The sequence below is a fragment of the Pelodiscus sinensis genome, chromosome 1, assembly GCF_049634645.1.
Source record: "Pelodiscus sinensis isolate JC-2024 chromosome 1, ASM4963464v1, whole genome shotgun sequence".
NCBI lineage: Eukaryota > Metazoa > Chordata > Testudines > Trionychidae > Pelodiscus > Pelodiscus sinensis.
Window position 1 is genome coordinate 107,134,261 of NC_134711.1, and position 15,755 is coordinate 107,150,015.

Genomic DNA, 15,755 nt, shown 5'->3' on the forward strand with positions numbered 1-15,755 from the left:
TCTGTGCAACGCCTCCTGCTGAGAGGGGCCAGGGTTGGAGGGATTATGCAGGGCCACACAGCCAGTGCACCCACAGCAGTATCTACAGTGTCTCCCTCTGGGATTTACCGGTCAATTCAGCTCTCCTCCTCCTGAGATGCCCCCACCCCTGGTGGGGGGGATAGAAAGGCGAGCATGCCAGCACCAGCAAAGAGGGCCAGTGGGGGAAGGAGAGCAGAGGGAAGAGTGTGAGAGCCAGATGGTTTTACAAAGCTCAGGCGATTTGCAGGACTTTTCAATGCCAGTGAACCAAAATCTCCTCCCTCTCAGCACTACAGCTTCATACATAATGTATAGCACTTCTTTAGAAAGGGAGTTATTCCATCTGAACTACTCAACTTTTTACAGAACATGGGAATTGCCATCCCAGATCAGACCAGTGGTCCATCTAGCCCAGCAGCAGCAAATGCCTGATGCTGTGGGGAAGATGTACAACCTACAAAATGCCCATAAGTATCCTGTGCTATACATAGACTCTGAATTTAAGACCATCTCATACACCACACCACAGAGGAGGGGAAGGAGATTGCTCTCTGGGTGCTCACCGGTTTAAGAGGCCACCGGTCTACTCAACTGAGCACAGAATTTGGAACAAGGAAGTTGCATTCCACATATGCCTCTGGCTTTGCCAGTTAACTTAGCCTATCAGTTTCTCCTAGCTATAAGATGGGCATAGCCTTTGTCTCACAGTGATGAAGGGACGAGTCCTCAGACCAGAAGTGATTTGTACACCACTCAAGTAGCCAGATTCATATTTTCAGTGTACACATATCAAATGACCACAACCCATTAGCAGCAAACAACAAATCTTGATGTAACTTGTTCTTTAGGTGACTGTATAAGAGGAGTTAGAAACAGATTTAGAAATAAAGTTCCATTTGATCATTAATATTCATTTGCTAATGTTTAATTTTTAAGCACCATGGAATGCTGACGTCTCCGCTAGAGCTGCTCACCCGCACACACTAAGCCCTCAAGCAATGCATTTTTAAAAACTTGCTCTTTGCAAATTTCAATTAGCACTGGAAGTGTGTGTGTCGCTTTTTGGGTGGAGTGAGAAATCAACCATTACTCACATTTACTTATTAAAAAGTCTAATCCTTCCAAGGCATTTATAAAAAGTACAAAGCATGACTATTACCCTGAAGTATGAAGCTTTATATAGTCCTTGTAATTTTTGTGCTAATTAAAGTAACTGCAAATGACACTTTTATACAAAGATATAATCCTGTTCTGAAATTTATAATATCTACCTCAGTAACAACCTGCAACTGTGACTTCCACAGGTGAAACCACATCATATAAAAAAAATTCTTCCAACTGTTTTAAAAGGATAGATCCTGCAATACGCTCAGCATATTTAACTCACTGAAAACAGTGGGAATCTAGGGCATTAAACACTTAGCAGAACAGGCAGCTCAGGACCTGGTAGGATCAGAACTCTACATTTGCTGCCTTTTAATTTATTTTCTAAATAGCCGAAAGTTCAAATACAGTAAAAGCTTTTTTATCCAGCATGTTGGGAGAATGGGAGTGCCGGCAAGCGAAAAATTCCAGATAAGTAAGGAAGGCGTTTGGGTGCAGGAGAGGGTGCAGAGCACGGCTAATGGGAGCTGTGGGAGTGGTCCCTGAAGTCAGGGGCAGTGCACAGAGCTGTCTGGCCACACCTCTGCCAGGAGCAGCAGGGACAGTTCACTGCTTACGGGGACCTGTCGGAGGTGAGCACTCCCTGGATCCTGCACCCCAAAACTTCTCCCACTTCCCAAACCCCTGTCCCAAGCTCCCGCCCATACTTAAACTCCCTCCCAGAGCCTGCGCCATGCATCTCTTCCCCCACTATGCATCCCTTCCTGCATGTCAAACCCACCGGGGCCATTCCTGCACATAGAAGCAGCAGGGACATGTGGCCACATATGAGGAGCTACATGGAGCCAGGTAGGGGCCCTGCTGCCCTGGTGCCAATTAGACTATAAACTGGACTTTCTATGAAGATTAGAAATGCCAGTTTATAGTGCTTTCTGGTTGGTACAGGGCCTCATAACACAGCTTTTACTGCATATTATCCCATGACAGGACTTCATTTTTCACCTTCCAGTTACCAAGTTCCATTAACACCATATCTTGTGAAGGGCTTTAGGGAGGCTAAATCAGTTCTACACAAAAAAAGAATTGTTTCAAATTCAAGCACTTGAAAGACAGGAAATGGTGTATTCATGGTTGTCTGTGCAACCTTAACTGGCCTCTCTGTCTGCCCACGCCATGCACTGAATGAGGCAGGGTCCCACTGAAAAACAGAATGTGCTCATGTAATTAAAGACCACAGCATGCATATGGACCGGGGGGCTGAATGAAGCTGGTGCAGGCAAGCAGAGTTCTGGAATTTCTGCTGTTCGCTAGTTAAATCTTCAAAGAAGCACCCACATGCAAAGTTACCTCATTGTCCACCATCAAATCCCTCTGCAAAACTCCCCTTTGCACACCAGCAGCCCAGCCATTACATTTTTGTAGGGAACATGGCAAATACTACAGGATGCCAGCTGTCCAATACTGCCTCACTGTGTTCTTGTACTCCGGGGCAACAGCCGTCTTTTGTCTCCTGTCCTCTACTCTAGTGCCAGCTGCCTGGGGCCGCTTTCCTTTGTGCTCTGTGCCTGGGCAGAACCCAGTACAGGAGTCGCAGTAACACAAACAATATGTTTGGCGATAGTGATGGCAGCAAAAGCCACCCGGGGCTTTCTGGCCATACAGTGAATACAAACCCCTGTGGTTCCTCTGCCCAGTCAGCAAAGGCCCTGCTAGCTGCTCTAGCGCCTAAAGCACAGCAGTGGGCCTCATCAGATGTAACAATGGGCAAGGAGGCTGCCAGTGAAAGCCCAGAACAACTGACGAGGGTATAAAAGCCACGAGACTTGCCTCTGTCATGTCTTAATCGGAGAGCCTCAGTCTCTCCCCCCAGCTGCAAACAGCCACAAAGCAGCCAGAGCCCTGGAGGGAGCTCAGCACTCTGAGTACCCTGAGCCCTGCACAACATGCCAGCTGCCAGTTCGTTCAGACCCCTCCTGTCATTAATAAACCAACAGCCACCTGGCACCGCAGCACTGGGCCTCTCTGTCCTCTCCCCACCCAGCCCTCCAGGGCGCTTCGCCAGGAGGCGGCAGCTAGACACGGCCAGAGATGGAAAGTTCTGAGGTGGGCGGGAGAAGCCAGGAGGGTCAGGAGTCACAAAAGAGGGCACGAGGGCTGGGAGCTGGATGCAGCCCAGTGCAGAGGAAGAGGGCTAGCAAGGCACTACAGGAGCTCCACATGTTCTGTGGGGTTGGTCCTCGCAAGTAAAGGAAGACATTAGAAAGGTTCAATGAAGGGAAGTGGGGGCAGAGAGGCAGTACAGAGGAGGGAAAGGACAGCACAGAAAATGGCTGTGAAGGGGGCAATGGAAAGAGCGGGCAGACTGAGGAAGCCCACGTGGCAGCTGACAGATAGGCAGTGTACATGGAAATAAATAACTGGGATTGGGTGGCTAGTGTCTATTACCCATAGGATTGTTATTCTCAGGCCAGACACGCACCGCCCCTCCCCTGACAACTACAGATGGCACATGAGAGGACAGACGGGCAGCTGCCCTTTTGGCTCTGGAAGTGAGGGAAAGAGGAAGTCTTGCATGTCCCTTGCGGAGATACAGCTCTTCAGCAGGCTCTGACCTCTCGTCAGCAGGATTCAAAGCAGTCTCCACTCAGGGGCCATCAGACGGTTCCAGAGAACTGCTACTCTGAAGCCGCGACGGAAGCACAAGTCCAGCCGACAGCTCCACTTCCCTGGGAAGTTCTGAGGCCTGGCTGATCTATTCATGCTGCTTTGCTGGAAGAGGTTTCAACTCTTTTTAAGCTCAGGAAAGTTTATAGCACTGAATTATTCAGGGACAGCTTTATTTTTGGGCTGACACACATGAGGAAGAGAAGGAAGAGCAAAGTACTTCCAAGAGGAATTGAAGAGACAGGTCATTTGTCTGGTTTTAAACCAGACAGTCCTGTTTTTCTAAGCTTTGTTCCCCATATGGCACGGAGACAAAAGCAGTTCTGTCTCGTACTGGACAGATCACCCTAATGGAAAAAGTGCCTCTGGACCCCGCTAGTCTGACTAGTCTATGGGAAGTCACAGTACAGAATGGCACCTGCGGTGTAGCAAGGTCACACCAGAGAGGGTAAATCCGCACCATTCCCCAAAGTACTGAAATGTCCAGTACCTTGGGAATGTGAGAGTTGCCTCCCCAGGAAGGGAGCTGCAGGGATCAGCACCAGTTACAATTTTCATCATCATGCATTAGCCATTTCCTCAGAGAGCAGCACAGAATCATTCTTCCTCTCCTTGGGGTATTTTTGCCCTGACAGCTTCAGAACCACCAGGCAGCTCCTCCTGGATCCAGCCCGAGGCTCAGGACTCTCTCCTCCCTTCCTCTACCCCTCTCCCCTCAGTCCAGCACTGGGGAGTCCGCGCTGGTGCTCCAGCCCCTCCGCCTCTTCTTCATGGAATTGGAACACACAAACCCTACTAGCCTGGGCCCCACTAGGCTCTGGTGTGCGAGGGAATGGGGAGGGAGAGGGAGAGAGGGAATCTCTTTCTCCTCCTCAGTCAGGGGCCACACGTCAGTGAGGGTTTGTTTTTTGTTTTGTGTTTGTTTTTCACTTGTGCGTGGCCCCCAACTCATTTTTCTGTGGGTCAGTGGCCCCTGACCCCAAAAAAAGTTCCCCACCCCAGTCTAAGCCACCTTCTTGGCTATCTCACAGGCCCCCACTCACAGGCTGCTCTCCCTTCACCACCACCACCGAATCATTAGAGCTAAGGGGAATGTCACTGGGGATCTTGGGTCCTTTGCCAGTGGTTACACACCTAAGCTTAGCCCTGAACAGTGCCCCTGGTTCCAGACATTACCACCACTGTTTGTATTATGGGAGCATGCACAGGCCTCCGCTAACGGAGGGGCTCCCATTGCAGTAGGTGCTGTACTAACAGAGAGAGAGAGAGAGAGAGAGAGACCGACCCTGTCCCGAGAAGCTTGTACTCTATATAGACAAGCACAGGAGGGGAAGGGACTTACCACAAAGTCACCCAGCAGGTCAGTGGCAGACCTGAGAATAAAACCCAAGCCTCTTGACTCCCAGCCCAGTACCCTTATCACGAAACCATTCTGCTACCCTCTGCCTTCTCCTCCACACACACTCATATATATATATATATATATATATGACACTTCCCTCTTTCCCTTCACACAGTTACCGTGTAATGAAAAACAATAATCTGACAAACTGTTCTTCAAAGGTCCCTTGAGCCTCCCAGACCATCAACCCCATGGAGGTCCCAACAACCTTGGCTCCCTCCTGCCCTGTGTCACAAACTAACACCTTTATGAAAGCCTGCAGCTCCTGCCAACGCCACTGCAGGAAACAATCGGTGGAAACAAAGGTGGCAAGGCAAGTGAATATGGCCTGAACTGAGAGAGCCAGAATTTGGTCAGGGCACCCAACAGAACCCCACGCAGAGCACCCCCAGCCAATAACCACAGTGAGGGGCTAGGGAAATCTTTCACTGACACAATCCACACACGATCCACAAGCTTTTGAGCTCCTATGTGTCTAGTCAAGTCCCTTTACCTATGCCTGTTTCCAAAACGCCCAATCCCTTTCTCTCATATAGCCATATGCCTTCAACTCCTAGTAACACAACCCTCTCCTGCCCTCATCCCCTTCCATCGCCATACCCACTCACCCAAGGAGCCTCCCCCCCCCCCCCCCCCCCCCGATTCCCTTACCTGCATGGATTTCTCATCCAGCACTCTGTGTTTGCTCTGAATCTTGTGTCTCGGCCGTTTCTGTGTGGCTGGATCCTCTGCACCAGTGAAAATGGAGCTGTACTCCTGCAGCCGCTCTGGGGCAGGGTACTTGGCGCTGGAAAACACCTGACAGAAAAGGAATAAACTAAACATTGTATCAGCAGAGCAATCCTACACCCAGAAACAATGGAGATGGGCACTGGGACAGCAACGAGGGCACAAGATGTGCCATGTGTAGCCAAGAGCTGCCAAGTGGCACGGATAGCCTTGCTTTTCAGCTACAGAAGCTCAGAGGTTTTCTGCTGGACAGCGGGAGCCAGCCATGTATGTACTGGTCCTTTACATTATCATGAATGACAGAGCTTCACCCACAGGTGCCCTGGTTTCTAGAGAGTGGAAGGCAAATGGAAACTCCAGAGCTGGATGTTTGACCCAGAGAGGACAGGGAGAGGGATATGCCACACAATTCCCTCTGGATGCTAGGATTAACTGGAGTTAAACGTGAGATGCTACAACAGCAGCTCCCAACTGGATGGACAAGGGGTAAGGGGTTAAAGGTGGTAAAGATGCAACGCTTACTAACAAAAGTGAGTCCTAGGTTCCTCAGCAAAATGGGATTTTGAGAACACAAGGGGAGTGAGGGTAGAGGGGGGAGCATTTCTAGAGAGCCTCCTTCCTATTCAAGGCCAGAATTATGCACAATTCATGGGCCTGAGAGAAGAGGAGAATTACCGCATGAAGGGGAGATAATGTTAGGAGAGGAGTTCAAATCACAGCTCATCTAATGAGCAGCTCTCCCAAGATAGGCACTTCAGTCAGAGTCCCTCTATGTGTGTTGGATTGCCTGTACTATTAGTGAAGTCACATCCAGAGACTAGAAAGAGAGGGGGAAGAGACCCAGAGGGTGGCTGTGTAGCCTACAAAAGTGGGTGTGAAAAGCATCCACTACCTTAATTGCCTTCTTGCTGCCCTTTATCGTCTCAATCTTAGCCTGAGCGAGTGAGACTCTCTCTCCGATTGCCTGCAGTTGCGTCCGGCTGGCCTCCACCCGCTGGGAGATTCTGAGGAGCAAACACATTCCCCTGGGATAAGAATCCAGGACTCTTCTGCAAAAACACGTGACCCCAAGTGCCCATACCAAAAGAAGGAAGGACTTGGTCCTTGGCAAACTGCACTTTGTGGCAAAGCAAATGTAGTGCTGGTGAAACATGCTGGCCCAACAACTCCAGAGAGAACGTCTCCTTTCTTCTGCAAACAGTTATAACCAGGGCAGCCCTTGCAGTTAGCAGTGAGGGGAAACAGGAACTATGAACTAGGGATGTAAGCGACTAGTCGACTACCTGATAAGCAAATGCTTATCAGATAGTTGACCAATGACTCGACTAGTCGCTTCCCCCACCCTGGCTGCCTCTATTGGAGAGAGGCAGCAACGGAGGGGGGGAGCAAGATCCAGTGATATGAGGAGACAGCTTAAGAGCTGGTTCCCCCCAGCACAGTCTCCATAGGGAGAAGGGGCCGGGGCACAGCGGAAATGGTGGTGCTTCTGCCTTTGAAATGTAGCAAGAGCTGGCAGGGCTTTTCCTACCTCTCAAAGGCGGAGGCGCCCTAATCAACTAATTGAATAGTCGATGCAAATTACATCGACTATTCCATTAGTTGATTAATCTAAATTTAACATCCTTACCATGAACCTGGTGAATCTTAGGACTCTCATGAGATGGTCATGGAGAGGTTTTGTCATTCAATTGGTACCAACTGCTGAGAGGATTTTAACTATTAAAATCCTTTAATAAAAGGGAAGGTAGCATGACATAGTGCCTATAGCTGGGACTCCAGAGACCTGGATTCTAGTTTCAGCTCTGCCACTGGCCTAATGGGTGTGCGTCTACACTGTACCATAACTCGAAGTAAGATACGCAATTTGTGTAGCTCAAATTGCGTATCTTATTTCAATGCGGTTTCGAAATAGCTGTGTCAGTCATTTGGCGCTATCTACACAGCACCAACTTTTGAAATAAAGCACTATTTGGAAATGTCCGTTATGCCTTGTGGAATGAGGTTTACAGGGACATCAGAATAGCGAGCCTGAAATAGCAGGCTTGCTGTGAAGATGCAGGATAGCTATTTCGGGATACTCCGGTATCCCAAAATAGTGTTGCAGTGTAGACGTAGCCTGGGTGACCTTGGCACGTTACCGGTACCATTCCCCTCCATGACTCTGTTTCCCCATCTATAACATGGGGATAATGATACAGCCTCCTTTGGAATATCAGTACACCTCCCTCCTAGCTCTTACAGTGTTTTTCATGAGGCACTTTTACATGAGTTACAAAGATCAGCATCAAAGTGTTTTGAGAACTGTTGATGAAAAGCACCACATAAGAGCTACGCACTATTTATTGTTAAGCCCCAGCATGCTCGGCTCTGTAGGATAGGCAAGCGATATAGTTCCTGGCCCAAAGATCTTACAATATGACACAGTCATCTGACCAGTAGGAACAGGAACAAAACCACAAGCTTATTTCAGACTGGCAATTCCTGTGACTATGTAATGGCTCTATGATACATACCCAGTGGACAGATTCATTCCCTTCCCACCCATCCCCTCCTCTCCACTGAGCAGTTAAGTTAATTTATACGTTGATGACTTCTCTGAGTAGTTCAAGTTGCTCCGTTGAGTGTGCATTACCAAGCATTTGTCATCACTGAGTTCTGTTTGTCACAGTGATACCCAATTACCGAGCTTTGCTACATCCTTCAGAAGCTCCTCGCAGTCCTCTCTAGTCTTTACTATCTTCAACATTTGTATCACCAGCAAATTTTGCTACCTCACTGCTCACCTCTTTCAGATCCTTAATAAGAGTATTGATTAGCACTCCTCCTCGTACAGATCCGGGGGGCACCTAACTATTAACCTCCTTTGATGCTGTAAATTGACCGCTTATTTCTGCTTTACTTCCCTCTCTCTCCAGTCTAAAATCCATGATGTGACTTTATCTTTCACCCGAGACTACTTAGTTTCCTTAGCAGCCTCCCTGAGAGGAACTTTGTCAAAGGCTTTTTGAAAGTTCAAATATAATGTATTGATTCTTCTTGAGCCACTGTTCTGCTAGCTCCCTCACAGAATCTTGATAGGCTGTGGAGGTGCAAGACACTATACTGAGCTGTCCCTGTTTCATGTGTCCCTACCTATGTGCAGAATGAATGGCTGCCTAAGCTCCTGTTTCAGACCCACAGTAAGAGTCTCTTCTCTTCATATTCGATCCCCTCCCTCACTCCATCTTCTCTACACTCACTCACCTTCCACCAACTTCTCTATCACCTGCTTTCCATCCCATACCCTCCACCTCACTTTCAACCCGAGATGCAGACTGGATGGGGAGTATTTGAGTCCCTTCCTCCCCTGTCTGTATCTGAGAGAAGAGGCACCACTGCACACTGCCAAGGCATGGGAAGTAGCAGGAAAGAAGGGGAGGCCCCGGCACATCCCCCTCCTGCTTGCCCATAGCACAGAAACCAGGGAAGAGAAGGGGAGCCTTATAGTTAAGGTGGTGGACTTGGACTCTGACTCCAGAGACTTGGGTTTCAGTTCTGCTATGCCAAACATTCCCTCTGTGACATAGGGCAAGTCACTTAGTCTGTATTCTCTGCTTCCTCCCTCTCTCAGCATGGGGCTGACAGCATTGCCCTACCTCCCAGAGTTGTTGCAATGATAGAGACTATAAAGGGTTCAGATATTATGGTGATGATGAGAGCCAACAGAAGAGCTAGCTAGAGCTCTTCTAGCCTCTCATCTGGTAGCCCCAGCTGACAGCTCATGGGATGCCTGAACAAGCGAATGGCTTAAAGGCCCTGGTCAATAGACAAAAATGATTTATTGTCTCCACCACTTGGGCTAGATTCTCAGAGACCCGGAGTTGACTTTATCCCACTACAAACTCCATGGGACAGCCAACTCCCCACCTTTCCATTGCTTTTAAAACATTTAGATGGTGGAAAAAGGTTCCTTCCCCACAGTTTGCATGTTACAGACATTGATTTTCCACCTCACCACATTTTACAGGAATGGAGAAATCCCCATAGCATTGCTCCTTTACTAGCCTGCATTCCGGCATCATGAGCGTAACAGCTCCAAGAAGTACTTTACGACGTTCGTGTCACCACCAAAGCACTTTTTAAGCCCTACTTTTATAGGAATCACAGAAATATAGCCATGTCTAGATGGAATATGTATAGCAGCTGGTGCACAACTTATTAGTACAACTAGGACAGGAAGTGAAGATGAAAACTGCAGGCAATGGAAATATGGAGTTTGGTTTTTAAAAATAATGATCACAGGTTATCAGGGCCTCTGTCTCAAATCCCATCTACAGACAGCACCTTGAGACAGCAAGCCCTCTCCTGGGGAAGTTGTTAAATACCAACTCAGATATAAGAGGACACTGTACTGAATCACCAATGACATTCCCTGAAGCACTTTGCATTTTTCTTTGTGATCTCCCATCCCAGGATTTACCAGGCTTAATCCTGCTGAGTTTGGCAGATCTGACAAAAGCTTAGCCTGAGGCGGTATGGCTACAGGCATCTATCACAGGAGCAATACATACAATCCTTAGGAATTAATCTATTTGTTGCTGAGCAAGTGAAGTATAAAAAAAAAAAAGATTAAGTCACCTCAATCTGACTAATCCAGTGAATTCCCATCTTGCGTGTAGGGACCTAAAAGTTATACTACACTACAATGTTCTGAGTTTAAATATCAAGTTATACTGACGTAATTTGTTTTGTTTTTTTTAAAAAGGCTTAGCCTTCTCCCTAAGACAGACTATTGACTGAAACACATATGAAAGCAAGATTCCCATTACAGAGCTCTCCAGAAGCTTCAAAATCTTGACTGCAGCGATCCAAGAACTCACTTCCAGGAGGCAGCCAAAGGTGTGTGAAATGGCAGGCCATCTGATGGGACGCAGAGCACTCTCATTGATAGCTGGGGGCAAAGCACTCTACTCTGAGCGCGGCTCTAGGTAAGTTTTGCCATGCATTTAAAATGGAGGGGTAAGCATGAAGTTGTGTTTTTATGTAGATGGGGGTGTGGGATTGGCACATGTAAATGAAATGCACTGGCTGAACCCTAAACTGCAGAATGTTATTAATACTTCAGTGGACTGCGCGGATTGCATTAGTCATAACTGTTCATTAACAATCTTGCTCTCAGAACTCCTATCTGCCCAAGATGCTCCCTTCTTGGTTTCAATATGATTTTGGTGCTTGAAAGAGGAGCAGGCTGGCTGCAAGAGGCTCTCTCCCATCTCTCCTGGAGCCTGCACATGCAGGACAAGAAGGGACAGTGCCTAAGCAGGGCATGTTGCCACATCATCCGTATTCGAGTACAAAGCCTAGTTCAAAACCAGAATAACCATCCTCCCACATTAAACAAACACACAAACAAACAACAGTTGTCTTGGGGGAGAACTACAGGTTTCTCTAATGGAGTATTTTTAAATCTAGATTTAGAATCCAGATGGGGTTTAACCCTATTCTTTCAACTGCACAGCTTCCCTGTATAAACCACATTCAGAGCCCTACATATATCTAGCACAGATCTCAAATCTGTTCCTGCATCAAACTTGTTCCTTTAAGCTCCTTGCTTCTGCCGCACTAGACTGATGGGAATATGCCAGCCCATCTCACCTACTCCCTGATCCTTTTCAAAACCCACTTCTCCGACACTGCCTACAGCCAGTGAGCCAGTAGTCAATTTCTACACAGCCGCACTTCCTGTTATCCCATTCATTCCATACACTGGGTTTTAGGATTGTACTCGTTTTTCATACATCCCATTCCTATAGGGAGAGGATTTGAAGCATCAGGCAGCAGTCACCACTACAGGCTGAACATTAGACTCGATGGACCAACAGTCTAATCCAGCACTGGCAAAAACCCTAGGTTCCTATAGAAGCGCCATAGGACAAGCCAAATCGTAAATCAACAGTCCCTGAAGCCAAAGCTGGTGTGATTTATATGGGATTAGACAGGATCAGAGATGGACCTAATGTGAAGGAAGGTGCTTCCAAAAGGCACATCCCACGGGAAAGCAGCCTGAGGACTGAATTAGGTTCAGCTACATGCGGGATGGGTCAAGGCAGAGAAGGTGATTCACAACCAGTAACAAGGTCTGGGCAGATTTGATGGATAGGAGGTCACCCAAGGCTGGGAAGAGGACTAGAAATATGGGGACGTTAGACAAATTCAGAGGATTATCAGATATGCAAAGAGAGGCTGTGTCTAGATCTCCCTGGAATACCAAGCAACTCCAATTCTATATCTGAAGTACAAAAGGAAGAGATCAGCCAAGGAGAAAGAACATTACAGAACGGAATGAGAAATGAGGACGCGCAGGAGGATAAAGCAGCTGAAGTATTAAATGATTTTCCCTACAAATGTACTGCATATACAAGGGGCAAGCCAGCCCCTGGCTCTGTGTCTGCTCCAGCTGCAGCCCTTGTCCCTCACACTGAGTGATTCCATGAGCAGGGGCACAGAGCTCCACGGAGGGGAGGGGGCTACTATAGCAGAGTTAGCCAATTTGCTACATGCATTGGTCAGGCAAATGCTACAAGTCCTTGGCTTTTTTGGAGTTCAAACATTTAACAAAAACTTTTGTAAGGTAATACAATGGGAAGGCCCTGCTTAGATGAGCCGTCCCAGTGGGAGAACGGTTAGAGGCAGAGGATAAAAGCAGTAGCTCCTGGCTGAGTGCATCCTTAATTTTCTAAGAGCTGCAAGACTTTGAAAGAGGTCCTGACGGGGTGAATAGAGAGTGTTAGCCAGAGAGAAGAAGGGAGCACTACAGGGCCTGGGAGAGGGAGTAACTAGGAAAAAAAATGCTGCCACCTTGACCAATATAAAGTAAATGGGATTTTGTCTTAACAGAGTGCCTAGGGTTGCTAATTCTGATTGGTCGAATTCTTGGAGATTTAACCACATGACAATCTTTAATTCCTGGAGAATCGAGGCCAATCCCAGAGGACTGGCAATCCTAACAGTGCCCAAAGGTACCCTTGCGAGCAAAGATCCTCATTCCAAAAGGGCAGTAACTTCCCTTCATGGAAGACACCAGACGTGGAGGAGTTCATTTGGGGGCCAACTGAAGGCTGCAGGAGGCCAAATGGGAGGGGAAGGCACTTGGGCCCCACTGTGGTTGAGCTGAGTGGAACCACTGAAAGGGCTGAGGAGGCAGATGGGGAGCATGTCTTTGCTATGAATTTCAACAGGGTTATGATGGCGATGGCATACCGAAGTCCAGCTTTGGGTAGTGAAGATTGTCTTGAACAAGATCTGCATGTAGAAACTGAAATGTGCTTTCCACAGAGCAACAGCGGACCTCAGTGGGCTGTAGCCCACCAACTTCTCATCCAGGCCCACCCACCCACACAGGCCAAGCAGAGTAGCCAACACCACTGTGCCCCACACTCCAGAAGGGTTGGGGCTGGCCCCACTCAGCCTGGTGCTCACCCACACCCCAACATTGCCCACTCACAAAAAGTCAGGGCTCATCCAGGTGGACTCTTCTGGCTATATCAGTACCACAGCCTTAATACATTTAGTGGGTAGGACATCCTTTTACAGACTGGTAACTGAGCACAGAGAGATTAAGCACCCCATGTCATACAGTAATCCATGGCAGAGTCCCAAATAAATTCTAGGACACCTGACAAGCAATCCCCTACTCAAACCACTAATCACTCTGCCACACAAGCCAGCATTTCCTCATATAACAGTTGAGGAATGAACAAGAGGAAAAAAAAAAGCTGCAAAGACATTTACAATTTATGGTTGTTCAGGGAAGCATTCAGAGTCCATTAAAAATACCAATTCCCCTTAAAGTTTGAAAGGCAGTGAATAAGAGTGTGTAGTCACCAGAAAGTCAAATAAGTTAAATCATTCAGTTAAAGAAAAAAATGCAGCTTGTTTGCCTTCTGCTCTCCTTCACATTTAACCAGCTTTCTAAAGTATTTTTTCATGTCTGAGTAAGTGTAATCAGAAACTGTCATCTAGCACCATCCCTTGACGGAATGAAATCCTAAGTGAGATAACGTAATCAGCATTCCTTCCTCCAGTAAGGGGTTGGTTATTACCCTAATTAATGTTTATCACACTTTGATTACTTCTTGAGCCTGATTTGCAGGTGTTTACGTGTTCCCATATAGTGCCACTTCTCCAGAGGCCAAACTGCATTTCAGAGCCACAGAGATCAGAACTGTCAGTTTACGTGCAGCTTGATCTTGTGTGCATTACCTTCTATGGCGTATGTTTTCACATTCAAAATAATTTCCTTTTGTCTTTGAAGTTCTCATTTCACACAGTGAATTAAAACCAAATGAAACTACAGGCTACCATGACTGTCCTATTCCCAGCCCACCACCCGGGATCTTCCTCCCCCAGGGCTCAACTCCCACAAATCAGCAGCTACAATTAGGGTTCCAATGGTATTTCCCAATCCCCCCTGGGAGAAATTCCTTTCCAATCTCAAATTTGACAGTTGATTAATCCCGTGCACACATAATCAGTATCCTTTGTTAGCCACATAAATCTAAACTGCATCCAGCTTAACATTTCTCAGAAATGGTAGGTAGCCATGGTGTTAAGCACTCGGGTAGAGAATCCACCAGCATTTTCATGACAACTAGTATATCCATGGCAGCTGTGTCCCATGCTAACGATGGAGGAATATCTACAGGATCATCTTCTGATAAATATACTGACCAGAAAAGCGATGAGGTGCTCATCTTATCAATAACATGCAAAGAAAAGTGTTTGATCACACACTCCAACAAAGGATGGGAAAATACCATAAATAAAGCAAAGGAGTTTGTTGGTTAGCCCCCCACTTTGAGGTTATGTGAAGTGGGTTACATCTTTGGCCCAGAGATCGGGGGTGAATACGCTAAAGCCTACGTAAGAGCTTGTTATTTATTTAATCTGTGTTAGGGTTGTTAACATTCAGTTAGCTCTTGTCATTTAGGAGGAGTTTTTGAACAGTCTCACAGATGGACATTGACTGGATGTTAGTCACATAGCATCACACCCTCTTTCCTGCTGATGTGGAGTCCTCGTGTGCATCTCATCCAAATCAATGGGCTCCTCTTTAACAGCTGTTGAATGTAGCTCCGAAACCATAGTATTAGCAATAGAAAGTTCAAGCTCCATTTGTTTAAAAGATGCTTCAATTCAGACAAGATCATTGTGCTTGGATAAATTAAGAAAGCCATCTGCCATAGAAGATTCAAGCTTCCCCAGTCACCTACTTAGAAAAGATGGGTAGAGTGCTCTAATACAGTGTTTCTCAACCAATGGTATGCGTACCCTCAGGGCTACTTGAGAGAAGTCTGGGGGGTACGTCAACACACCTGAAATTTGGAGAAAACTGAATTTTTGTTTTAAGTTTTACAGTGCTTTATTTATTTATTTATTTATTTATACTGTTTACACCCAAAAATTTCATCGCCAGCACAGCTACGATTAAGTTGTTTAAACAAATGTGTTGCAATGATAGAAAAAAAATTGTGTCTCTCTAAAAACTGTAGGTACTGGGGGTACTTATAAATTTTTTTTAAAAAGGGTTGCTTTATAAAAAAAAATAAGCTTGTGAAACACTGCTCTAATACCCCTTATACCTACATTATCTCTCAGCCCTCCGCCCCCCAAATGTTTCCATTCTTTTCCTCCACACAGCATGCCAATCCCTCTGTGGCACATTTCCTCTCAATACACGGGGTTGTTTCTTCATGAAACAAGATTTCTCCTTCCTTACACTATAAATGGAGTTTTCCTCATGAGAAATAGATTTTTTTTTTGCTGTCAGAGATTGCATTTATACTGAGACCTCAAT

At 46.8% G+C, this 15,755-nt stretch overlaps 1 protein-coding gene across 3 annotated transcripts in view; it reads right to left on the minus strand.

Moving 5' to 3' along the window:
- Positions 1 to 15,755, minus strand: part of WASHC1 (WASH complex subunit 1) — a 53,643-nt gene that overhangs the window by 9,490 nt on the left and 28,398 nt on the right. For 2 of the 3 annotated variants that reach the window (XM_075940776.1, XM_075940782.1), the window contains 2 exons: positions 6,813 to 6,924; positions 5,843 to 5,989 (listed from right to left, as the gene is read on the minus strand). In XM_075940776.1, the coding sequence (XP_075796891.1) occupies positions 5,843 to 5,989; positions 6,813 to 6,924 (259 nt within the window). The remainder of the gene's footprint in view (positions 1 to 5,842; positions 5,990 to 6,812; positions 6,925 to 15,755) is intronic. The other variant, XM_075940785.1, reaches the window with a different exon arrangement.